The 26,738-nt window shown below is 38.4% G+C and overlaps 2 protein-coding genes across 10 annotated transcripts in view; one reads left to right on the top strand and one right to left on the bottom strand.

Moving 5' to 3' along the window:
• tm9sf4 (transmembrane 9 superfamily protein member 4) overlaps positions 1 to 3,241 on the top strand; it is a 47,760-nt gene extending 44,519 nt beyond the window's left edge. For both annotated transcript variants that reach the window (XM_043710501.2, XM_087994851.1), the window contains exons 17-18: positions 812 to 901; positions 1,039 to 3,241. In XM_043710501.2, coding sequence (XP_043566436.1) covers positions 812 to 901; positions 1,039 to 1,188 — 240 coding nt within the window. In that variant the 3' untranslated portion in view covers positions 1,189 to 3,241. The remainder of the gene's footprint in view (positions 1 to 811; positions 902 to 1,038) is intronic.
• Positions 3,242 to 20,733: 17,492 nt separating this feature from the next.
• plagl2 (pleiomorphic adenoma gene-like 2) overlaps positions 20,734 to 26,738 on the bottom strand; it is a 142,477-nt gene continuing 136,472 nt past the window's right edge. For 5 of the 8 annotated variants that reach the window (XM_087994847.1, XM_087994846.1, XM_087994849.1 and 2 more), the window contains one exon: positions 20,735 to 26,433. In XM_087994847.1, coding sequence (XP_087850973.1) covers positions 25,188 to 26,433 — 1,246 coding nt within the window. In that variant the 3' untranslated portion in view covers positions 20,735 to 25,187. Of the gene's footprint in view, positions 26,434 to 26,738 lie in introns of all 8 variants that reach the window. The other 3 variants (XM_087994850.1, XM_087994845.1, XM_043710503.2) reach the window with 1 other exon arrangement.

Raw genomic sequence — 26,738 nt, 5'->3', positions numbered from 1 at the left:
TGGCAGAAGATGAGGCATTCTTCCTCCAGGTATCAGTTGGCTAGGATTTGGTAGTGGAGACGGCCCAGGACTTGATGTCCTTGGCAGCGCAGGAGGGGGGAGTTGAAGTGGTCAGCTACAGGGCAGTGAGGTTGTTTGATGCGTGTCCCCCAGAGATGTTCCATGAGTTGGCGTTCTGTCTCCCCAGTGCAGAAGGGACAACATCGAGAGCATTGGACACAGTAGATGAGGTGTTTGGATGTGCAGGAAAATCTTTGCCGGCTGTGGAAGGATCCTTTGTGGCTGAGGGGGGAGGTGTGGGTGCAGGTTTTGCATCTCTTGCGGCAGCAAGGCAAGGCACCAGGCGTGGAGGATGGGTTAGTGGGGGAGTGTGGACCTAACAAGGGAGTCATGGAGGGAAAGGTCTCTGAGAAATCCCGATATTAGTGGGGAGGGAAATATATCTCTGGTGGTGAGATCTGATTGTCGGTGGCGGAAATGGCAGAGAATGAAGCACTTTATCTGGAGATTAGTGGGGTGGAAGGTGAGGACCAGAGTGGATTCTATCTTTGTTTCAGTTGGAGGGGTGGGGTTCAAAGGTGGGGGTGCAGGAAGTGAAGGAAATGCGTTGGAGGGGAATTTGCAGTCCTATTTGGCTGTAATTTCTTTTATCCCAAACTCAAAATTAGTAGAATAATTTTGAAATGTATTGACCTATTTTGAAATATCAAGTTTGGAATTTTAGGATGAACATTGTTTAGTACTGAGTGAAGGAAGCTTTTTTGTTTTAATTCTAATCAAAATATTAACTGACTTTTCTTTGACGTTTCAGGATTATAGATGGTGGTGGAGAACGTTCTTGGTGTCTGGCGGATCAGCATTTTATGTGCTTGTTTATGCCGTATTTTATTTCGTTAATAAGGTATGAATGACAGAAAACAAACTTACTAATTCGCTAATCTGCTAATTCGCAGCAGCAGGGTATATGTTCAGAAACTTGTTAATTTGTTTTGCATTGCAATTCTAAACTGTTTTTAAAAACAAAATCTTCTTTTCTAGCTGGATATTGTGGAATTCATCCCATCATTGTTGTATTTTGGGTACACAACTCTGATGGTGCTTTCTTTCTGGCTGCTAACTGGAACTATTGGATTCTATGCTGCGTACATGTTCATAAGAAAAATCTACGCTGCTGTAAAAATAGACTGAAAACACAAGGAACTTATGGTTATGATGGACCTTCCAAGCATAGATCTTCATGGACATGCTGGCAAGCAATTTTCGATTCTGAAGAATTCCTTCAATTTAGGTATAATTGCACAGTGTTCACTTTTGGAGCGATAAGGCAACAATATTGGAATTCTTAAAAGGAAGTTTTTATATGCTAGTTTTGTTTTGAAAATATGCCCTTTTCGAAGAACAGGATATTTAGTATGTTTTTGACATTCGTTAATTATATTTAAAACTATTGGTATCCATTTCCAATTTGTTCCAATATGTCATTGTGAACATTCTACATAAATGAATTAAACCAACTTTTACCTACTTTATCACTTTGTTATTGTGCTGGACACTTTAAAAAAAAAATATCTTGCTGGAAGTATTTGTTGCCTCTTAAGCAGTTATATCTTAAAAATTCAACCATTTGCAATTAAGCCTGATGTGGAAATATTTATGTACAAATACAGCACATTTTGAGACAGAGCCAATTTGAAAAGAGGTCCATAGAATGTCTGAGTGCCATTAATCAGAGAAGTTCATTACTTGTACTTTCTATGCAGCTCCACTAACTGGGAAGAAAATGATCTTTTTAACAAGATATGTAGAATGCTGGTAGCTCAAGAAGCAGTGCAATGATCTACTTTACCCAAGCATATTTGTAAACAGACAATGCCCATTCTATTTGAGTACTTTGAAAAAAGCTGACTTGCTCATGGAGAGGAATGCTATGGGAATATGATGCTTAGAACTTGGTAGTGGATTTTGGTTGATAGATTTCCCATTCATTTTTTTATGTTTGCAGTCAGTTAAAGTCTACCTTATCTGAATATATTTGTTACGATAATTATAGTTGGGCAAACAACTGAAGTGGACTACACACCAAAAAAAACTGATTACACTTATGTTCAGATGTAAATAAAGCTTTTTTTTGTTTTTAAATGTTTCTTTTTGAAGTAATTAAATAAAAACCATGTAAACAAGACCTTAAAATGGAAGCCTTTAAATCACTACTGGTGCAAATTCAAAATTGCGGTTGACATGGGAGTTATAAAATGCAAAAATGTGGTTTATTAAAAATTTGAAATTGCCTGTACTATGAAGTGTTTTGGTTTGGACCTCAATTTACTGAGGCTGATGTGCATTTTTAGATTTAAATATGTATAAATAGCATAGCTACAAAGATTGAGTAGAAGTATTAAAGTATTACCAAAGGCCTGACCAAATTTATATTGTTTTGTCACTTCCTTGATGCTTTTTGTGAATGTCTCATAATTAAAGCACTGACGAGCTGCATCCAGAACATGTTGCACTTTGTGATCTGTATGCAGTGCATGTGTACAGATACAGCAGATTGTTCTTTATTTTAAATACTAAATAGATCCATAACCTATAACTGATATTTTGCATTATCTATTTTTTCCCTTGAGCCCAACTTTCAATGAAGATCAAATATCCGTTTTCTTTAGAAATGTAAGAGTAGTAGACACTTTAAATGTCTATTTGTATCTGGACCTATGATCAAGATAGTAACAAAATGAAAACTGGAAAAGAAATGGAATAATTACCTTTAGTGGCTGCCAGTATGATTCTATTTACTAAATCACTGATGGAGTATTAAAAAAAAATACAACACTGACTTCATTCAGTACAGGCACATTTGAGTCTTTGGCTGTTAAACATATTATAAACCTTTTGATTTCCTCTTCTGTACAATTAGTGGTAATATAGTCCTGGAAAAGTGGAGGGTGGGCAGGGATAGGGATAATATGAAGTTTACTGTGATTCAGCTTTTAAGTTTTGTATATTTCTAAATATTTAAATATTCTTTTTGAAAACCTGCATTAGATTCTTTATTTCATCTGGTTTCATGGAATCCATTTAATTTTGAGAGACTTTCATGCAAAGGTGTAAATAAATGCAATTTTGTACTTTTGCTTTTTGGTCATAGGCACTGTATGGACTGATTATGTAATTGTTTCAAAAGGCATGTTACTCTTTATATAATGTCCAGTATAAAATAAAGTGTGTAAACTTTCCTTTATACATTTTGTAGTGGTGTGATTTAAGCTTTTTCGTGTAAGGCAATTTCATTGCAGTGTTGTATGAAACTTTAATATAATCATTGCGTAAAATGTTTTGATATGCTTATGCAAAGGACTTCACAAAATAGTTTCTTGCCAATGAATGTAACCCTTTGTCTTCCAGGAACACATTTCTGGCAAATATTGGTCAATATTTTTAAACTATTTTTCGGACATAGTTATTGTGCAGTACTAGATAGAACAGTTTAATACTCAAAATATTGGTAGTCTGAGACTCACAAGTATATGGCACTAGGGAGTTTGGTTTATTTTTGGCATGCAATTAAGTGTATCACTTTGAAAACTAAAGCATTTTGTTTTGGATCATTTGCTTTCACAGCCATTATAATGAAACTGGAAACGATGAGAATGTATAGTCATGTTCTAAAATTTCATCTGGAATGTAGATGAACATCTTTCTGAATCAATATCCTCAGGGAGAAGCTAAGCAATCTTTAAGACAGTCAGCCCATTGTACAGCTCTTCAACTGAAGTTCCTTCTCGGATCACATTTTGTTGCCCTTTGCCTCTATCTTTTAAAGAAATTTGATAAATGTTTTCGAAATATTAAGAAAAGCTTCTTGAAGCCCATTAACTGAAAGGAATAATGGTCACATGGAAACAATAGTGAACAGTAATTTTGTATAGAGATCTATATTTATGACCTAGTGGTATTGGGGACACAATTTTTAAATTTGCAAATGACAAATTTGGAAATATTGTGAGCTGTGGATATACTTTAAGAGAACTTACTGGTGAGGTAGACCAATGGCAGGAAAACCAAAACGGCAATATGAGAGTAACCATTCTAAAATGGATGTGGGGAGCAGAGGAACCTGATGAGGGAGAGGATGTATTTTAAAACTATTTCAGCATGCACATATTGAAGAAGCAGTTAATGAAGAGGAGGATTTTATTTGCATGTATTTGTGCACTTTGTACTTACAAGGTTTCAAGGGATTGCTACAAGATTGTTGCAATATTTTCATTGAAGAGTAGTTACGGGATCTCAAGTTAGTCGAAGAAAACAGTTTGAGACTGAGGAACATTCCTTGAAGGAAAAATTTGAAGTCGTTCTGCCACAATATGACAATTGCATTCCCCTGCAACCCTGCACTATAGAAAATCACTATACCCATTTAGTAGAAAGTTTGCATTATCCAGTGTCCACAGTTTGTCAATAGTGTTTATCACCAATGCATGTTAATGACACACAAGTTATACCAGAACGACCTTTAAGCTGTGTTGCTGAAATGACTGAGAACCCACTGGCTCAGGAAAAGTCACGGAGCTTGGAAGAAGGCATGTGCAATTAATAATTCAGTGTAGTTTTGAGCGAGAGTGCATTAAGTCCACAAGCAGTAATTTGTTCATTCCCAAATAAGTTGAGAACTCAAAAAAAGAGTTCTGGGTTGAAGCTATCTATCCATCAAAACATTGCAATTGTGCCTGTCAGTAAGTGCTGAAATGTAGTTTTTAAAATCCAGGGCAGGAAAGTGAACCACCAGAATGTGATCCATTTGTGAGGTTGTCCATAATTTACAGATACTTGGGGGGGGGGGGGGGGGAAGGATAAGTATGCAAGTATAGGAGTTAGGGTGCCAGGTTATAGGTGGATAGTATAGTACAGTAAGCAAGTGAAGTGTTTAGCACAGGTCAAGGTGCATGGAGGTATCAGATTGGCAGAAGTGTGTCTGGCAAGGAGGAGGAGTTTGTTGAGTAAAGGGCTCTGGTTCAAAGGAATGGTGAGTTGGGGAGGGGAAGAGAACAATTCCATTCAATAGTTACCCTTGAGTTACACGAAACTTTGTGAAGTTACTGACATAAGTGTACAGAATCCTCTGATTTAAGTGGAGAGTTCCAGATACAGGGAATTGTCCATTAGAATTTTCAATTTTCTGGCCATTCTTGGAGTCTATTGTGGTGGGAATTCTGCACACTCCCAATGTGCAACTCCTATCTATCCTGTACAACTACTTGGGGATTTAAAAATCTGGTTCAATGTATAAAAAGTGTAGTTTAGCCATCACATATGAGGAAGTTTTTGAGTTACTGAAGGAGTACAGAGCAGGCAACTAGACTGATGCCAAGAATGGAAGGCTTGCAATAAGTGGAGGGAGACCAACTAAATGAAAAGATAATTTGGGGAAAAACAGGATTATTAGTGTGTGCAACTTTATAACACCAGTGACTATGAGCAGAAATCTTGATTTTTCATGGCACTGCTGCTTCGTAGAGTGCTCTTCCTGCAATGGAATGATTCTACTATGAAAACCTCACCTTTTAACTTTGTTCTGCAAGGAGAACACACCCAGTTTCTTTAATCTTTCCAGGTAGCTGAAGGTATTCATCTCTGTAACCAACTTGGCAGCACGGTGGCTCAGTGGTTAGCACTGCTGCCTCGCAGCGCCAGGGACCCAGGTTTAATTCCAGACTCTGGCAACTGTGTGGAGTTTGCACATTCTCCCTGTCTGCGTGGGTTTCCTCCCACATTCCAAAGTTGTGCAGGTCATTGCCATGCTAAATTGCCCATAGTGCATGAGTAGGGGAATGGTTATGGGTAGGTTACTCTACGGAGGGTAGGTGTGGACTTGTTGGGCCAAAGGGCCTGTTTCCACACTGTAGGGAATCAAATCTAATCTAATTCAGCAGCCTCTAATAGTTTTGTGATCTACTTAAAGCATGGTGCCCAGTAATGGACAAAGTATTGCAGTTGATATTGAAGGAGGGTTTAATACTGGTTCATCATAGCTTCCTCACTTTCAGCTTGTATAATTTTTTTTTGTAAAAGTCCAGGACTGAGAATGGAAGGATGTACCAATTCCTATCCCATGACACTGCTTCAAGGTTAAAACAAATTTCAAATTTAACCAGGTTGATATTTACTGTTTATGTGGGTTTTAGACAAGATCTGGTATAGTATTACAAACATCAGCCAGGTTTTTCTTAAATCAAAGATTATTTGTAATGAAACAAAGATGGAAATGAAATATTCTAACATCCCAGATTTAACCTGAGGTAAATATGAGTAACAAGCTATGATCCATTATTCCATGCAAAATACATTGCTGAGAAATCTGTAGGATTCAATTTCCTGCTGTGGGTCAGCAAATCTCATTGAAACTTCATATGGGATTATAATTCTGTACTTTGGATGAACCACTTGGTAAAAGTAACTTTGGTAGAGGGTCTGCAAAAATGCTATAAGCAATGCTTCATCCTATAACAACAACAAAAAAAACCTTTGCTTTCTTTCATGGATTTAAGTGAGCCAGAACTCTGCACTAGTTATAGTAGTATAATTGTCAGCATTCAGCTTCATTGTGCCATTGAATTGAACTGTAACTTCAGAAATTTGCACATATACAGAATAATGCAGAAAATCCAGGAAGTTACAATCAGCAATTCCAGAGGCACTTGCAGACTGCAAGCAATGGGTAATAATTGAATTGACTGACTTGTTAAACTTTCTGCAGCAACCTTTCAGTATTGAAAACAGTTGTAGATCATTCTAGATGCAACAATGTATTAACTTCATAATTACTAAATCTGGACGTTTCAGAACCTATTACTTTTCACATCAATTACTAATTTACAAACATCATGAACAAGGTAGCATCAGTGGGAATATAGTGATTGTATCTAAGACACTAAATTGTAGTTTATTGATTGAAATCTATGAACAGTGTATTGATCTAGTTATTTAGTAATTGCTGAACTTTGATCCAGACAGATCTTTGTATTAGTGGGACACAGGTGTTTGGAGCTGGGGTATTACAGTTTCAACTAACCTATAGCAGAACCCTATTACAAAATTGATTAGCTTTTGTTAGTCTTTGTTGTTGAGGTTAAGACCTTGGTAACCAACCCAATATATCTCAGAACTGGTTATCTTTATGGGCATACTGCAAACTATCCTTTATTACTCCCATGCTGAAGTGATCCAAATGGCTGAAAAACAGCAGGTACCTTGGAACTAATAATGTAAATACTTGTGTGTGCACATCTATTTGTATATTCTTTCTAAAAAGCTGTTATAAATACTGTACAAGTCCCATGCAAAGAACTTCCCTTAAAACTTCCTACATATAACGGATAGTTAAGCACGTTACTTAAGAGTGTCTGTATATTACAATAGAATGCCACTGAATAAGCCAGCACTATGATTTCCAACAACCTTGCCCAGGTGGCCATTCTTCAGGTGAGGATTTGCTATTTTATTAGGGCATGAGTTAATCCTGTTATCTTTACAGTGTCCATACTTTCCAGTAAATCATAAACTGGTTGACAGTAAGGAGTATTATCCTTAGTCGCTTCTCCCATGAGTTTCTTCAATACAAATTGTCTTTAACACGATTGAAGAATTTGCACTTATTTGTAGGATGCAAACTTTCCCGACCTGTAGTAGCAATTCCGATCCCATTAGTTTAAATGGTGTAGCTATTGCATGATTTTCGTATCACATGAAATCATGAGAACAGAACTACTGTGTTATATCAGAACCTGACAATCTAAATTTTAATACACTAACAATGCTATTTATGAGAGTATACTGAACAGACTATTGTAAATTTACACAATTTAAAGCCAGGGCAACAGTAAATAAGCATTTATTTCATCCCTTTAGATTAAATGAAGGCTTGCATTCTGTACTAGTTTTATATACATAACTCCTATTTTGCAGGTTATCTAAAATATGCATACTGTTTATAAATTATACCTAATTTAATTAAATTGTCCACCTGAAACCACAATATCATTAGAGAAAAATACAGATAGAGCGACAAGGAACAGTTCTTTTATTAAAAAAAAAGGGGGATCAGCCAAGAAAGAATGAGTGACAGTATTGTTCAAGCTACCACTACAGAACAAGAAAGGGATAATGAACATGTGTGATGAAGTTGAAGGCGGGTACTGTAACTTTAAAAGAGCATGAATGCTGTTCTGAACTGAGAGATTACAGGTGCCAGTGTTTGTGACTAGATGGCAGTCCCAGAGTGTCCTGGAAAATTGAAAATATGTAACATTTGGCTGTGAAATGGCTCCTTGAACTTTGGTTGCTATTTTGACAACAATTTGAATTTAACCAGTTTAAATTAGGCCCTAGATACTAAAACCCAATAGAATTTGAATTTATTGTTTTGTCAAAATTGACCCAATGAGGCAATCTGATGTTGGGAATAAGAAATGTGGGAATTTTGAAAACGAGAGCGAGCAACTGCCGTCAAGACAGATAAACCTGGAGATCTAACATCTTGCTCTCCAAGAAATTAGAAAACACTCTATCAAAAGGTACCTTTTCATATGAAGCCTTTTCGCAGTAAAAAGGATGGCAACTACCCAGGGAGGTCTTCAGCTGGAAGAAGTAAGGCACAGAATATGACAATGGCGATGTGGTTTTGAAATGAAGTTGATGTAATTTGAATAAGTATCTTATTGGAACAGCATTTTGTTAATAGAGTTTAAGGCAGGTATTAAGCAGCCAAGAGAAAGGGTACTTAGAGTTGTAAACAGTTGTTTAATATTCATTTTTAGTGGAAGTTGGGAGTTCTCTGTCACTCATATTTTAACAGATTTTGAGGCAAGGTGAGCTATTCTGGGGGTTCAATTTAATTAACAGAGGGTTCATCTCCTCGTCGTAACTCATTCAAAAATAGATTTGGTTAAAATTAAGGAACACAATAGCTATTATAAAATAAATTTTAGGGCTGGAGATCTGAAACAAATGCAAGATGTGCCAGAGAAATACTACTCTACTCACGAGAGTCATCGAGTCACAGAGCTGTCCAGCATGGAAAGAGACCCTTCAGTCCAATTCGTCTATGCCAGATATCCTAAATTAATCGTCCCATTTTCCAGCATTTGGCCCATATCCCTAGAAACCCTTCCTATTAACTTACCCATCCAGATGCCTTTTAAATGCCATAATTGTACCAGCTTCCATCACCTCTTCTGGCAGCACGTTCCATTTACACACCACCCTCTGCATGAAAGAGTTGTGCCTTGGATCCCTTTTAAATCTTTCCCCTCTTGTCTTAAACCTATGCCCCCTAGTTTTGGACACCCCATTATGGGGAAAAGACCTTGACTATTCACCTTACCCTTACTCCTCATGATGATATAAGCCTCTACAAGGTCACTTCAGTCTCTCACACTCCAGGGAAAATAACACTTGAACAGTTAACTGTTTCCTTTCCACATGCTATCAGACCTGAGTTTCTCCAGCACTTTTGTTCCAGAGCAGCTACTATGTTAATTGCTTGACATACAAAATAGGACTATGAATAGAGACAGAAAACCAAATTATAGAAAGATCCATAACAATGGGCAACTTAATTATCCTCAGACTGAAAATTAGCATAAAGATTTGTGCTAACTTATCTTTGGATGGATTGATTCTGCCACTTGTGAATTTCTGCCCATTAATGTTGGCTCTGTTACATTCAATAAACACTTGTCTGCATTTACCATTAAGTTCCTGCTGACTGCAGTGTCTAATAATCTCTGCATTTTATTATGTTCCTTTCTATTGACTCCATGAGTAATGATGTCATCTGAGATATTGGCTGTCATTAAGATTCTTTATCACCAAGGACTTCATGTTCATTTATCTCTGCTGTGACATTGATGCCAAAGAGGAATCTCTTGAGGTCTTTGCCAATACATAAGTGACAGAAGCTGTCACCTCTTTTGAACTGGTATGATGCTTCATCCGGGGGAATCCCACATCAAAGTCTAATTTGGAAACCACTGTGCCTACCAACAACTCTTGAAATACTTCATCCACAATGGTGATGTTTGTCATATGTCGTTACCTGTCACACATCAAAATAAAATCTGATGTCACCATTTGGTTTAAGCACAATCATACAACAGGGCTCACCCACAGTGTAGGTCCCCAGTGGCTCAGGGATAGTTGATTAGTCCCCTGATCGTTGTCTCAATTTCACTCCACAAATGAAAAGGTTTCTGCATTCAGGGTGAGCTATAGGCTTCATGGTCTTGGCAATGCTTAATTGTGTTTAGCAGTTATGCAATACTTGAAGCACTGGCCCAAACTCCTCCTTTAACTTTACATAGTATTTCAGAACATTTAATTTCAACTCAACATGCAACATCCTCATGACTTGGGTAGATTCTTTGCTCACATTAGGGCTCCTCAATCTCAGACAGCATGCATTCTGGCTCTGAATCCCCATTTCTTTCATCCTCAGTGGAGTAGTAAACAGTTTGAAATGGAGTCTTAGATGCTTAATGATAGTGCTGTTTGACACATTTGAGCTATGCACTTGATTCTTCTCTTCATACACAGTTCCACTGATAGTGGTTAGTTGATGACATTACTCTCACTGTGCAAATTACAATAATGGCTCACTGCTGTTGAAATGAAATCCTTATTTTTATAAAGAGGTATAGGGTGCAAAACGTGAGGAAGATATTAAAATATTGTTGAGCCTATGGTGTCTGGAATTGGACTGAATACACAAACAAGATGGCAAGGCCTTAGAAGGTGAGCAGAGGAGATTTGCTAAAATGGTGTTGGAGATATGAAAGGCTTTAATTACACAAACTGGCATAATCATTAGAGCAGAGATTAAATGGAGATTTAACAAAAGGAGGAATGGCTCTTTCCACATAGAAGCATAGGCAACAACAGGGCAAATAGGCATATGAAAAGCAACATGAAGAGGAGTACTTTCACAAGAGTGTATGATGAACTTAAACGGACTACTTGAAAGGGTGGTGTATTTCAGAAGAGAATTAGGTTAACACTTCAACTGTGTTGGGGGGGGGGGGGGGGGGGAGAAGAAGTGCACAGCTTACAGGAAAAAGCTGAGGAGTGGTATTAATTTGGTGACTCCAGCAAAGAGCAGCATCCTGTGCTGAACTATTATATCACTGCTCTTTAGGTACATTTGGCTAACAGCAACTAATTTAGCTCAGAGTACACATCAGGCTTGAACTTCTTTTGTACAATTGAATCAAAAGCATAACATTAATAAGCGAGGCACAAAGGGTTTTTTTCCCCCATAATCGCAATCCAAAAAAACGTAGAACTGAGAAATCAGCCCAAATAACTGACTCTCCCCAGGTACTAGTGCATCATGACTAAATTATAATAGCTTGGATTTTACTATTACTATTTGAAATTACAATATGCTGTTAGGTTTAGTATAAAACAAACCAATGTATCACAAGCAAAAAAAAACATTAAGGGAAGTGCATGGAATATAACCATAACGTAGCAATCACTACACTACCTCACTGCAACTGTCTTTTTGTTATTCATTTGTGGGATGTGGGTGTTGCTGGGTGGGCCAGTATTTACTGCCCGTCCCTATGACCTCGAGACGGTGGTGGTGAGCTCCCGGAATGAGACCGTTCGGCGCAGCCATTTTGGCGCAAGCGATTTGGCGCGACCTGTCTGGTGCAGCCTATTTTGCCGCAGACCCATTTAGGCACAGAACTATTTTGGCGCAGATATACGGTAGTCATCAAAGAAAAACAACATAATAGTAGAATTATTAAATGGGTAGTTTCCAGTATGTTGTAGTTATTTGTGCATCAACTGCATTTAGTCTGTGATTAGTCCACTCCTAACCATGGTTCCTCAAAATTTCTAACAATAAAGAAAATATTTTGATGGAATATCATGCCCTGCTACGAGATGTATAAGGTCAAAGTCACAGTTGATAATGTCAGGGCGGCATTCAGGTTGTATTTCCAGAACCACTTCAAATAATTTATCGTATGTTGTTCGTGACTTATTTGGGAGTAAAGCATACAACAGTGGGAACACACCTTTATGTATTTCCCCTAAAATAACATAAACTTGTGAAAATAGAGGTAGGGAAATTTTGAATGTTCCACCAACATACAACTTTTTTGATTGTTTCAGAAACTCATCATTCCTTTTTCTTCCCAATATAAGAATTCTGCAGGTGGTGCTACCGCTGTTGGCTGGTAAAAATTGTTCTTCATTATATTCATTAACAGAATATGTTTTAAAGCTATCTGGAATTACAAGTTCTTCTAAATTTCTTGGATTTACTGGGTAAGCAACAATTTCTTTCCTTATCCTACGAACCATTTTCTTCAGCGCTCTGTTGTTAGGCATCGTTCCTTGGCAAGCTTCCGACAAATATTCTAGGCACTCATTAATCACTTGTAAAGTTCCCTATACAGTTGTTTTGCTTTGATGACTAGTTATTTTAATAATAACTATAAACTACTGCAAACTACCCATTTAATGATTCTACTATTATGTTGATTTTCATTGATGACTACCGTATATCTGCACCAAAATAGTTCTGCACCTAAATGGGTCTGCGGCAAAATAGGCTGGGCCAAACAGGCCGCACCAAATCGCTTGTGCCAAAATGGCAGTGCCTAAACCAGTGAGCTCCCTTCTCAAACCGCTGCAGTCCACCTGCTGTGGGTTGATGCACAATACTCTTTGGAAGGGGATTCCAGGATTTTGACCCAGCGACAGTGAAGGAATGGTGATATATTTCCAAATCAGGATGGTGAGTGACTTGGAGGCTGCTGTTATCCTTCTAGATGGAAGTGATCATGGGTCTGCTGTCTAAGGATCTTCAATGAATTTCTGCAGTGCATCTTATAGATGGTACACACTGTTGATACTGAGCGTCACTGGTTGTGGATCTAGTGTCAATCAAGAGGGTTGCTTTGACCTGGATGGTGTCAAGGTTGTTGGAGCTGTACCCATTCTGTCACACTTATGACCCAATGTCCAATCAATATATTATTGGAGTTGGTGCATGGGTGAAGGGATAGCAACAAAATACAGGTTTTATTTTTGAAGTAGTGACTCTGAGAGAGAGATAAACTCTTGTATTTTATGGGAATTGGGAAGGGCTTAATGAAGCCATTCACGTTTGATACATTTCTGATATTTGTCAACATTTACAGATCAACTCCAAGATTGTTCTTTAAGTACATATTTTACTTTCTCAATTTTAAATTACTTTCATATGGTGAAATTCAATGTGATAATGCAAAGTACCACTTTCCAAACACAGAATTTGCAAGTTCCTGTTCCTTTGACCTGTAAGCAATGATGTCAATGAAGCTGAACTTATAAATTTAGAAAACTGTGTCTGAGGTACAATAAGCATACAAAATAAAATTTGCTTAACTTCAGAAAGAGATGCCATTGAAACACTTCTGTCAAAGATAACTAATGAAAATTTCAATCAAGTTGGAAGTACATCTATGAAAATAAAATTGGCATGCTTTCAGTGCCAAATCTCTCAAATTTCAAGCTTGGTTTCCTTTGTTCAACATGATGCGCTCCAGCTCTGGGGATATATGAAGATAATGTTGTTGCCACCTGCACCCCCAACACACACACACACTTCAAAACAGGCAAGTATGCATTAGTAATTAGACAGGAATTTTAAACTAGCCAGTTGTGCAATGGTGAATCACTAATTGCTCACTCACTAATATTAACATTTTACAAAATTTAAAGGAAAACAAAATGCATATATTAGTCTTTAAAGTTTAATACAATGAGTTCTACAATACTATTTTATATCAAATTAATACTTTATACTATTGAAAGCTATCAATGTTCAGTATAACTCAGGTATATATTAACAGCCTACTCTAGTAGAGTCATAGAGATGTACAGCACAGAAACAGACCCTTTGGTCCAACTCATTCATGGCAACCAGATATCCTACATTAATCGAGTCCCGTTTGCCAGCACTTTGTCCATATTGCTCTAAACCCTTCCTATTCATATCCCCATCCAGTGCCTTTTAATGTTGTGACTGTACCAGTCTCCACCACTTCCTCTGGCAGTTCATTCCAGACACACACCATTCTCTGCATGAAAAAGTTGCTCCTAAGGTCCCTTCCTATTTTATTATTATTGAATAAGATTTTGAATTTTTTACAAAATTATAAAATTACTATGCACTAGTATAACAATAAATGAACTACTACTCTACTACACAAAGTAGAGGAAAAAAAATTACCCATCTACAATGCAATAAATAATGAAACAAAATTAAATTAGATTGAGCCAAGTTAAATTATAGCACTCAGCGCAACCCCAACAAAGCTCCCCATCAGTTGGCATATCCGTATTTATTCGGGATTCTACCTCTCATGGGCCCCTAGACTGCCAGACATAGCCCTCGCAGCTGCACAAAAGCCCTCATCAACATAGCCCACAAATCTGCATCCATAAAATTCAGAAAGGGCCACCACGTCCTATAAAAAAGTTCCCTTTTCTGGTGCACCATACTTGTAAGGAAATCTAGGTGGATATGTTCCATAACTAACCTACGCCATCCCAAAAGTCCTGGAGGATTTTCCGATGTCCAGCTCATCAGAATGTTCTTCCTTGCACAACATGAAAGAATATTAAGCAGTTTCTTCCTTTGCGCATCTAAAGCGTGCAGATTTGGCAGATCCATGAGGGGGGATACTGGATCTACCCTGACCTCAGTTCCCAAGATCCCTTCCAGAACACTTGCTATAGCGCCCCAATACCCACGAAGCTTATGTTATGACCACATGCAATGAGTAACAGTGAGAGAGGGATTACTGAGACAAGGTGGGGGGAGGGGAAATGAGGAAACTGGTGAAATCCGAGTTCATCCCTTGTGGTTGGAGGGTTCCTAGGCAGAAGAAACAGAGACTCCTCTAGCCTCCCAAAACCTAATGCCAGAATCCATCAATCCTGGCCGATGAGTAACAGTACCAATATTTGTTTTATATTTGGGACACATTGAGGGCGTTCATTTTTTAAATTTTGCAAGCTGCTCCAGAGCCAAATAGACCTTACGGAGAACCTTCAGTTGCACAGCCTGCATCCTATTAGAGATTGAAATCTTCTTCACATTCTCCCAACTATCCTCCCATGCCTCTGACGAGATCTCCACCCCCAATTCCTGAGTCCAGATTCCACACAGCCATTCAATGTCCTTCGAGACACTACCTCCTGGTAAACGATAGAGGGTACTGATCGAGAGAGTACCTGTGGTCCGAAGTACTCTCCTCTCCATGTCAGACTTGTAGGGATTAACCAATATGTAGTCTTTTTCTGTATAAAGTCCCTAATCTGAAAATAATGAAAGAGGTCCCTACTGGACAATTCATATTTCTGGCTCAGCTGATCGAAAGACATCATGAACTCCCCCTCAAACAAGTCTCCCAAACAGAGACTCCTCTAGCCTCCCAAAACCTAATGCCAGAATCCATCAATCCTGGCCGATATCCTGGCTTTCATTAGGTCTCTTTTAAACCTTTCCCCTCTCATCCAATGTTGTCTAGTTCTGGACTCCTCCACCCCAGAGAAAAGATGTTGTCTATTTACCCTATCCATGCTCATGATTTTATCAACCTCTATGGTCACCCCTCAGCCTCAGACACGCCATGGAAAACAGCCCCAGCCTATTCAGCCTCTCCATACTTCATTTGATTGCGGCCGATCTTACTCAATTTCACTTTCCCAGCTACTCTCCATATCTCCAGATTCCTTGAGACACTAAAAATCCTTAGATATACTTGATGAAGGCTCATCCACAACTCTGAGTAGAGAATTCCAAAGGGTTTGACTGTTAATGCCACAATGTCTTGATATTTAGATTAAAATTAATAAAGAAACAAAAAAGAAAATTGCAAGTAGTATATTTGGTAAAACCAAGAGGATCACCTGGTGGTGCTGCCTGTCCTTTCTCAGCAACACAAGTAACAATATTCTAAAGAACGCTGGAATCAAACCACTGCAAAATAAGAACAATCCCTGGCAAGGCTCAAAGATGAAATGTAAGGAGCATAACTTATTCAGGCTTTTTTCCCCTAATTTCCATGAACATCAAAATACAGAATATGTTTGAAGATTGAAAAACAGAAAACTTGCCAAACCCTTACAAACAGCTGTTTGCTGTAAGTGCAAAATGTGAATGAAAAAAAGTCACTAAACAGAAACCAGCATTTAAGAACATATGAAAAGGGAAATTCCCCACCAAACTGTCTCATGATAGTGTTGCACTAATCATTTTGGCAAAATCTAAATTGGAAAGTACAATGTTGCTGTGTCAAGTCAAATAAGGCATAGAAAGGTGACTGAAGGTTACTGACTCTCGTGTAAATGCTTTTTATGCACTGTAAAGCTGAATTCATTCTCCAGATTTATTCTAACCACTGAATCTGCATAAATGTTTTTCTTGGTTCACATGCAGTTGCTTATGTTTTGGGAGTGGTGCCAGAGGACTGAAGGTGTTGAGTAGCTCAAGTCTCTTTTATGATCTGCACTGACATTCTGGATAAATGCAGATCAAGAGTGCTACATAAACACTGGCCAGATATTCTAATTGGAAGTTGATTGTTGCTGAAGTGTACACTGGAGTTGTGCATGGGACCAGAGATCCAGATGCAGGTGACTGTCGGAACTAAGTGACCTGCATACGGAGGAGAGAATGCACCGAAATTGGAAGAGAACTAATACACTGGCAGGGAGATTTGCTGGAGCTGCTTAGGAGGATTTAAACTAGTAAGGTGGGGGGTCGGGGCAAGAACCCAGGGAGATAATGAGGAAAGACATTACTCTGAAACTGGTATAGTTGGGAAAAACAGCCAGTCAAGCAGTCAGGGCAGGCAGGAACAAAGCAGAGAACAAGGTAAATTAAACTACAACTACATTCAATGCAAGAAGTCAAATATGGGATGCAGATGAACTCAGGGCATGGTAAGAAACATGACACTGGGATATCATAGCAGTTACAGAAACATGGTTCAGGGATGGACAGGAGTGGCAGCTTAATTTTCCAGGATACAAATGCTACAGGAAGGACAGAAGGGGGGGTGTGGGGCAAGAGAGGAGGTGGAGTGGTGTTTTTGATAAGTGATAATATTACAGCTGTACTGAGGGAGGATATTCCTGGGAGTACCTCGAGGGAAGCTATTTGGGTGGAACTGAGAAATAAGAAAGGGATGATCACCTTATAGAGCCCCTAATAGTCAGCGGAAAATTGAGAAACAAATTTTTGAGGAGATCTGTTATCTGTAGAAAATAGGGTGGTTATGGTAGGGGATTTTAACTTTCCAAACATCGACTGGGACTGCCATAGTGTTAAGGGTTTGGATGGAGAGAAATTTGTTAAGTGTGTACAAGAAAATTTTCTGATTCAGTATGTGGATGTTCCTACAGGAGAAGATGCAAAGCTTGACCCAATTTTGGGAAATAAGGCAGGGCAGATGTCTGAGGTGTCAGTGGGGGAGCACTTTGGGGCCAGCGACCATAATTCTATTAGTCTTACAATAGTGATGGAAAAGAATAGACTGGACCTAAAAGTTGAAGCTCTTAAATTGGAGGAAGGCCAATTTTGCTGGTATTAAGCAAGAACTTTCAAATGTTGATTAGTGTGGATGTTTGCAGTTAAAGGGATGGCTGAAAAATAGGAAGCCTTCAAAATGAGCTAACAAGAATCCAGAGACAGTATTAGGATGATAGGAAAAGCTGGTAGGTGTAGGGAATGCTGGATGACTAGAGAAATTGAGGGTTTGGTCAAGAAAAAGAAGGAAGCATGTCAGGTGTAGACAGATTGAGTAAATCCTAAGAAGAATATAAAGGCAGGAGTATACTTAAGAGGGAAATCAGTAGGGCAAAAAGGGGACATGAGATAGCTTTGGCAAGTAGGGTTAAGGAGAATACAAAGGGTTTTTACAAATACATTAAGGAGAAAAAGGTAACTAGTGAGAGAATAGGGCCCCTCAAAGATCAGCAAGGCAGCCTTTGTGATTAGATTAGATTAGATTACTTTACAGTGTGGAAACAGGCCCTTCGGCCCAACAAGTCCACACCGACCCGCCGAAGCGTAACCCACCCATACCCCTACATTTACCCCTTACCTAACACTACGGGCAATTTAGCATGGCCAATTCACCTGACCTGCACATCTTTAGACTGTGGGAGGAAACCGGAGCACCCGGAGGAAACCCACGCAGACACGGGGAGAACGTGCAAACTCCACACAGTCAGTCGCCTGAGGCGGGAATTGAACCCAGGTCTCTAAGCACTGTGAGGCAGCATTGTGTGGAGCCGCAGGAGTGGGAGAGATAATAAACAAGTATTTTGCACTAGTGTTTATTGTAGGGAAAGACATGGAAGGCACAGAATGTGGAGAAATAGAGGGTGAGATCTTGAAAAATGTCCATGTTAGAGAGGAGGAACAGGATGTCTTAAAACACAGGATGTCTTAAAAGGTGGATAAATCTCCAAGACCTGATCAGGTGTACTGTGGAACTCCGTGGGAAGTTAGGGAAATGATTATTGGGCCTCTTGCTGAGATATTTGGATCATTGATAATCACAGGTGAGGTACCGGTGAACTGCCACTATTTAAGAAAGGCGATAAGGAAAAGCCAGGTAATTATAGATTGGTGAGCCTGACATCGATGGTGGGCAAATTGACGGAGGGAATCCTGGGGGACAGGATTTACATGTATTTGACTAGGCAAAAGCTGGTTAGGGATAGTCAGCACGGCTTTGAACATGGGAAATCATGTCTCACTAACTTGCTTGAGTTTTTTGAAAAAGATGTGATCTGTTTGGCGTACAACAAGGTTCCTCTGATAGACTGGTTAGCAAGGTTAGATCACATGCAATACAGGAGAACGAGCCATTTGGACACAGAACTGGCTCGAAGGTGGTGGTGGAGAGTTGCTTTTCAGACTGGAGGCCTATGACCAGTGGTGTGTCACAAGAATCATTGCTGGGTCCACTGCTTTCATCATTTACATAAATAATTTGCATGTGAACATAGTATATGAATAGCATGTGAATATAGTAAGTTTGCAGATGGCACCCCCAAAATTGGAGGTGTAGTGGGCAGCAAAGAAGGTTACCTCAGAGTACAACTGGATCTTGATCAGATGGGCCATTTGGCTGAAGAGTGCAGATTCATAGCTCATGAAAGTGGAGTGTCAGGTAGATAGGATAGTGAAGATATTGATCAGAACATTGAGTATAGGAGTTGGGAGTTCATGTTGCAGCGGTACAGAACATTGGTTAGGCCATTTGTGGAATATTGTGTGCAAATCTGGTCTGCCTCCTAAAAGAAGGATATTTGAAAAGTTGAAGGGTTCCGAATAGATTTACAAGTATGTTGCTAAAGTGGGTGAGTTTGAGTTATAGGCAGAGGCTGAATAGGCTGGGGCTGTATTCCCTGGAGCATCGGAGGCTGAGGGAGATATGGAGGGAGATATACCTTATGGAGATATACAAAATCATGAGGGGTTTGGATAGGGTAAATAGACAGGGTCTTTTCCCTGGCATGGGTGTGTCCAGAAGTAGAGGGCATAGGTTTAGGTTGAGAGGGGAAAGATTTAAAAGGGACCTAAGGGACAACTTTTTCACGCAGAGGGTGATGCATGTATGGAATGAGCTGCCAGAGGATGTAGTGGACTCTGGTACAATTACAACATTTAAAAGGCACCTGGATGGGTACATGAGGGTTGAGAGGGATATGGGCCACGTGCTGGCAAATGGGATTGGATCAATTTGCAATATCTGGTCAGTGTTGACGAGTTAGATTGAAGGGTCTGTTTCTGTGCTGTGCATCTCGATGACTCTATGACTGCCTGGAAAGTTTAAACGTGCAATAGGAAATTATCCAACAGCTGGAGCCTTCCAGAAGAGTTTCCAAACTTCAGGTTAGAGAGTCAGAGGTTTTGACATTTTTGACTTAGTGACTAAAAACTTCTTTAACTCCTGAGTAGCAATAAATTTGTCTCTAGTCACTAAAAACGACACTCCCCACTGACCTCCAGCCTTTCTTCCTAGTCTCCAATACACCCCACGACCAAATTCTACACCCTGACATTTTCCACCCACAAGCCCAAAATTCCCAATCTCCCCATTGATCAGTCACCGGTTTCCTGACCCAACTGGACTTGACGCTACCACACAACCTCCACTCTGAGCCACACCAGTCCATCCTGCATTCCTCCAAACCGATCTAGTTTATGATCCCACCAACTGACAGGCTGCCCAACTACTTACCTTACACACTTACTTTCGCTCCATATTTCAAAGTACGTTTTGGACCTTTTAAGTTGTTTAAAAAGGGCCGTGGCATGGCATGGCTTGGCTTCTAATGCTAATTCAGCACTTTGTGAATTCCTAGTCAGTTTTCTATAAGGGAGGCATCCAGAGCAGGTCACACTCTTAAGTCTCCTATGCAAATCATTGACAAGTAATAATACAATTATAATTGGTTGGATAAGGTTCTGGCAGGAATCAAAAGGTCTGGGTCCTTACCTCAATTCTTTCCAAGTTAAATATTAGATCCAACTTTCATTTGTCAATACATGAAAAGAATGTATCAGTAAACAAATCGAGGCAGTCTGAATTAATGGATAGCGTGGGAAGTTGATCAAAAACAGACATCTGCCTCAATTCTTACAATAATCCACAAATACATGTTGGATCTTTCTGAATGCAATTAAATGGGGTTTCACATCAAACAGGTGAATGAAAGGCTGGCAAACATGCCTGTGTAAACAGACTCAGAAGTGAAGCTGGGAATTTTACATCAAGGAGAACTTCCAATAGGAATTTTAAAAGGTTATTTTGTTAATCTTACTGGATGATTTCCAGCCTTTATTAAAATTGTAAAACAATAAGTTTCCACATTCATATATCATGCAGTGTTTTTTTCTCATTAAATCTTTTTTTCAAAATGTGTTGGAATCGGAATAAATGTAAATAAGGAACATTTAGCAATTCAAGCTCCATATTTTAATTGCTCAAAGATAACATGGTAGCAGTCAAAGTATAATGTACAATAAAGTAAATACGTTTGCCGAAATACTTCTTTGGATCTACCAATACAAATGTCCAACAAATTCAACTGCAGCAACAGATTGCAAATGAAACCTGATAAAACACTCGTGTAAAAATATGTGATTATGTTGCTCTTTACCTGAAATACATTTTGTACAAATACCAGTAGTATGTAAATAAAATGCTATATAAAAATAATGATTACCATATGCAATAAGCATCCTGTTGTGGCAGAATGCAGTATTTAAAACAAAATGCAGGAAAAAATACTATTTACTACACGACGTATAAAGGACAGAAGTTGCCTGCATTTTTTTCCCAACTGCAATAACTTTTTACTATCTATTACTAGAAATCTATTGACACTTTATGTGGACTTTATGCCTTAAGTGTTTTACACATTCAGTTTAGTCCTGGACGAAGCTTGGCACATGGAAGTTTGAGAGGGGAAAACTATCTTAACGGTATTTAGTGATTTGTGAGGAAGCAAAACTGTTTTCAGTCTTCTGTCATCCACTGTGGAACAATCCAGCAAACACACAATGTTGATTATGCCTCCATGCCAAGTCTATGAACTTTCTTTAGGAGTACGCATGTATATTTTTGAAAAAAAATATAACAGGAAAATTACTTTACCTTGAATCTGCTTTCATTCAGTCCTAAAATATCAGTACAAATATAGAACATAACACTTTTAATTGTAAAGAACTTTACAAAATAGAGAAATTGTGCAACTATGGAAGCACACTGACTATGGGCCATCTGATGTATAAATCATTGGTAAACATTGGTTAATATACAGCAAAGAGAGATGCAACATGTACAATGCAAAATACAGTCTGTACATCTTTGAATGCTAACAATTGGAAATCCTGGCACACAGAATTAAACAAGAAAGAAAAAGATTTGAGAGTATTTGTGGTTTTTACATCAAGTTGATTTATACATCAGACATCCTACGTATTAAAGTACAAAACAGAGCAGCTGAATGGTAGTAATACAAAACACTGTAATGCTCTTATCGTAAGTAACACTAAATACATGTAACAAAATTCTAATGGCACTTAAATTTTATAAAAGATTCATTACCAGTTTATGGTGCTGAAGAGATACTCTCCTATATAGATTTATGAAAGTGCTAGAACATAGTGAGTTAACCAGCCATAAGAGGAACTATTAGCCTTACAATGAATACAGGAATTAATGTTCATTAAGAAAGGTGTACTCGATCACTATACAGTTGTTCACCAATGTGAAAAAAGTTGATATTGTCACTTTGGCTGTTCACCAAACAATATTAAGATCAACTTAAAATCTGTCCACAGGTAACAGAGTTGTTGTCACTCATTTGCATCCAAATCATCCATGATATAAACAATTCTTTTTTTTTGTGGGGTGAAATGGAACATGCAGGTAATTTTCCAATTGGTACCACAACAGTCTATATGTTAATCTCCTCCTGAAAAAGTGAACTGAGGAAATCCATTAAGATATTTAAGTTGAGTAAAGCCACACTATACATATTGTTGCAACAGTTTACTGGTTTATAAGATAAACCACTCTAGGCTATGATAGATATGACACTGGACTTCTGCCATTATAGTAATTTGGCAGTGATATTATTTTCATAAAAATAATAATTTATATATTAAAATACAGATATTGTTGATTTGCAAAAGGAGTTTAATCATTTTTAATCAGCTTATTGCAAATCAATAGCAGGTTTTTGCTGATGTTGATTCAGTAACAGAGGTCCACATTCACTGTAAGGCAGATTTGGTTTTCTCCTAGGCTTATAGCAAGAAGCATGCATGAGGTGATGCGTTGTGTCTTTGTGAGGTCCTGCTCAGAGAACTGTGAAATAAGGATTCAAAATAGCTCAAAGCCTCTGGTGGCCAGAATAAGGCACTGTCAGGAGAGGCAAAACAGTAAAAGAATTAAAATCTTTACATTAAACACAAGCATAACATAAAAATCTTTCTTGATGAGACCCTGACATATAATCAGGGTATTCTTAAACCAAACACCCTGTTCTGTATCCTTTGTAGATCTCAACTCCTAAATACAAGGAAAGGTACAATATTTTCAAAGTAATTATTCACTACAATAAAAGTCTAGTGATACTTGATGGATTTTAAGATTACTATGCCTACAAGCCAACAATGCACCTCTTGCAGACGATGGTTAAGAATTTACTTAGCTTGATGTGTTTTAACTACTTAATTTGGAACTAAATCTTCTAATATATGCACTTTAGTATTATACACAGATGTATATCATAATGTCTTTCCTTCTCTTGAGGATACGTTTGGGGTTTAAATGAATGCACAAAGCAAAATTTAGGATTATTACTCAGATGTAAAAGGCAATGATTAAAATATAAGAAGCAACTGCATTATAATTAAGCCACAATATCTCCCCAGTAAGCTGAGAATTGAGTGTGTTCAGTGTTTTGTTTTTAAAGCTTATTTTTTAAAAAGCAAAATTAGTGTTGGAAGGAAAACTGCATCACACATTTAGATAGTGGCTATTATGATAATTAATTTTATTCAAAATGTTAAGTTTTGAGTGTGCCACAAATCTGGACGCAAAGAAGGATTCTTCAATAGTTTAGAAAAATAGAGCCAGACTCCGGTAAAAATGTGCATCAAGCTAACTTTGATCGATTGGCTGTGATTATTTTTTGTGCAATTATGTACCTTTGTTACAAACTAACATTCAAGTCTACCTTGCTTTAGGCTATTCCTTTTTCAGAGATGTTTAACCAATGGTCTGAAATACTTTTACAGTACTACACAGAACACAATGAGGGTGCTCCCGAGCCTAGTACTGAACAAAATCACTGAGGTGCTGAATCAGTACCCTAGAAACATCAGCAGCAAAATTTAAACTGCTAATTTTATAACGTAGGATGCAACATATAAACTTTGCTGTAAGTGAGTTAATATTAATGTTCAAAACCTGCATATGCATAAGCTATGTAGGCTCTGCACACCACAGTATAATAGCTTAAATGTGAGACAATGGATTGAAATAATTGAACATAACGAGGTGACATCTATCCTCATGAAAAATATTACTTCCTGAGGAAAATGAAGCAGCTGCTTTGCAATCATAGTAGTAAAGAGGGACCAATCTGGCAAGATGAAAACTTTCATACACCAGAGTATGACAAATTTAGCTATACAGAAAGAAATGCAAGGCTAGAAATTATTGTTGCCAACGCTCACAACTTGAAGTGTCCATTAGATTTGCTTGCTGTTTTAACAGGTATTGACCAGTTTACTTAAAATGGGTTAATACCACCATTAAAATAACAAAAGGTCATATGAATATGCTAAGCATTTCCCTAGCACCATTATAAACAGTAATTTCTAGGCCCTGCTCTTCGAATAATTATTCATGGTCAACACTTCCTGGCACATATCTACATTTTTAAAAACTGAAAGGTGTTTTAAAGAAGAAATAAACCAATACTATTTTTTTTAAGAGGACAATTGACTGGGCACAACTCACATGGCGAGCACAATTTAACTATTTCACAGAGCAACTTTTGTTTCATGAGGAGACCTTTGCATGCGACAAAAATTGTTTTAAAAACACAATTTGGACAAAGCAGAGATTAATACATGTTGCACAATGCTATATTAACTATATTATATTCCCATCCTTCACTAATCTTTCCCTGTAATTCTATTTCAGACTTTTAGCTCATGAATTAACTTCTCAGTTGTAACAGGTCTCCATGTATGTTAAAAACATATGAAATGTTAGCTATCTGGGGAGTAATTTTCACATTAAAACTCATCCACTTCAGAATTCTGATATGATCAGCCCTCCTGTGGATTTCTATCCATAGTAGAGTGTAGAAAGCAAAAGGCTCATTGTTTGTATAGGCCTCATCAGTTGCTAATAGATTTTAAAAAAAATAACCCTCCATATTATGGATTAAACTGAATAACGGAAATTGCCTTATAAAAGCTTCTTCAAAGCTTTAGCTTCCTTTGAGTTCTAGAAAGCTTTGTGCGCTTCATTAATTTCCACTCCAAGCACAGATTATTGAATAAAAGATTCAACAGTAGTTCACTGGAAAGCCTGGTGGAATCGTGGCAATGTTGTTGTGCTCAGGCTGGTGGTAAAGACTGGAGACAATGGGTGAAGAGGCCCAAGGTTCAGACCATTTCCAGATCCTTGGGAGTCCTGGAGCTGAGGCTGAAGAGCAGTAAGCAAGGACTGAGGTTCACTTTGAGCATAGCCCATTACCAGCCCCCCCGTTGAAACAGGTGGGTTGTACGTAGGGTGGTTCAGTGGTAAGAAGCTCAGTAAATGTGAGAAGTCCATGTTTGCTGTACAGAGGGATTCCGTAATTATAGCAGGGCTTTTGGAAAGCAAATGTTCACCAGAAATGTCATCCAGAGGCCCAGTTTGTGAATCTAAGCCTACTTTAGCTGGTGAAGACGGAGATTCATGGGTTGAAAGTGGCAAACTGCTGTGCAAGTCCATTAAGTAACTTTCGGTTGGCTTCTCAGACAAGCCAGTGGCATATGAGGTAGATCCAAGCTGATATTTAGAAGGGGGTTGAGGGGGTGCTGAATGAATTGACGATGGAGACTCCATTTGGCAACCCATTCCCATGGCAAGAGAACTTGCAACCAGACTGTGAGACGATCCAGAATTTGTCATGGCTTGAATGTGTGGACTGTACATGCTCATTGGTAAACTAGTAAATGGCTTTCCTACTGCCTCCTTCGACGCCATGCACATCATTGGACTAAGTTCTTCCTTTACTGTTATGGGTGGACTGGAGTGAAGCAGACCCATCATTTCAGATGGTTCAGTCTTAATTTTCAATAATTCCTGCGAATGACTCTTCTTCATATGTCTTGTCAAGTGGTCCTTTCTGCCAAATCGCTGAGCACAATACTGACAGAGGAAGTCTTTTCTGCCCGTATGGACTACCATGTGTCTCCGAACATCTTTGCGAGTGTAGAACCGTCGATCACAGTGGTCACACTGGTGCTTCTTCTCCTTAACTCCACTTGATGACTTGCCTGAATGGGTTTTCAGGTGCTCAAGCAGAACCTCTGTACTCTCAAATGTCTGAAGGCATACTTTGCAGGTCAGGTCACCACTAGTGGCAGCATGCAGCGCCAGGTGACGCTTGTAGCCCAACTTGGTATTGTAGTTCTTGCCACATTCTTCACACTTGAATGCCTCTTTATTTGGATCGTGTGTCTGAAGGTGGTTCTTCAGGTGGTCTTTTCGGTGGAACATTTTTTCACAGTAGGTGCACTTATGTGTTTTTTGTGGTGAATGCGTGGCCATGTGCCTAAACAAAATAATAGTGAAAATAATCAGGACTACACACATTTCCCATGCTACTTTAAAATATAGTGACATCAAAATAAATTAGAAAGATTTAATGCTGATTACAAAAAAATGCAAGCTCCATAATTTTTCCAAGTGGTTTTCTAATACTTATTGAAGATAATCATTTCAAGCGATGATCATTAATTATATTCTTACTGATCCATTACACAAATGTAAGACACAATTCAGTGCAATTTTGCCAAATTGTCCAAAAGTATGAGACAATTTTTGAATTATTACAAGAAAATGCAAAGACTCGACCAA

This window comes from Chiloscyllium plagiosum, unplaced genomic scaffold, assembly GCF_037043375.1.
Source record: "Chiloscyllium plagiosum isolate Xiang-an unplaced genomic scaffold, Cpla_swu_hap1 HiC_scaffold_15, whole genome shotgun sequence".
Taxonomy (NCBI): Eukaryota; Metazoa; Chordata; class Chondrichthyes; order Orectolobiformes; family Hemiscylliidae; genus Chiloscyllium; species Chiloscyllium plagiosum.
This window is presented reverse-complemented; position numbering and strand designations above follow the sequence as displayed.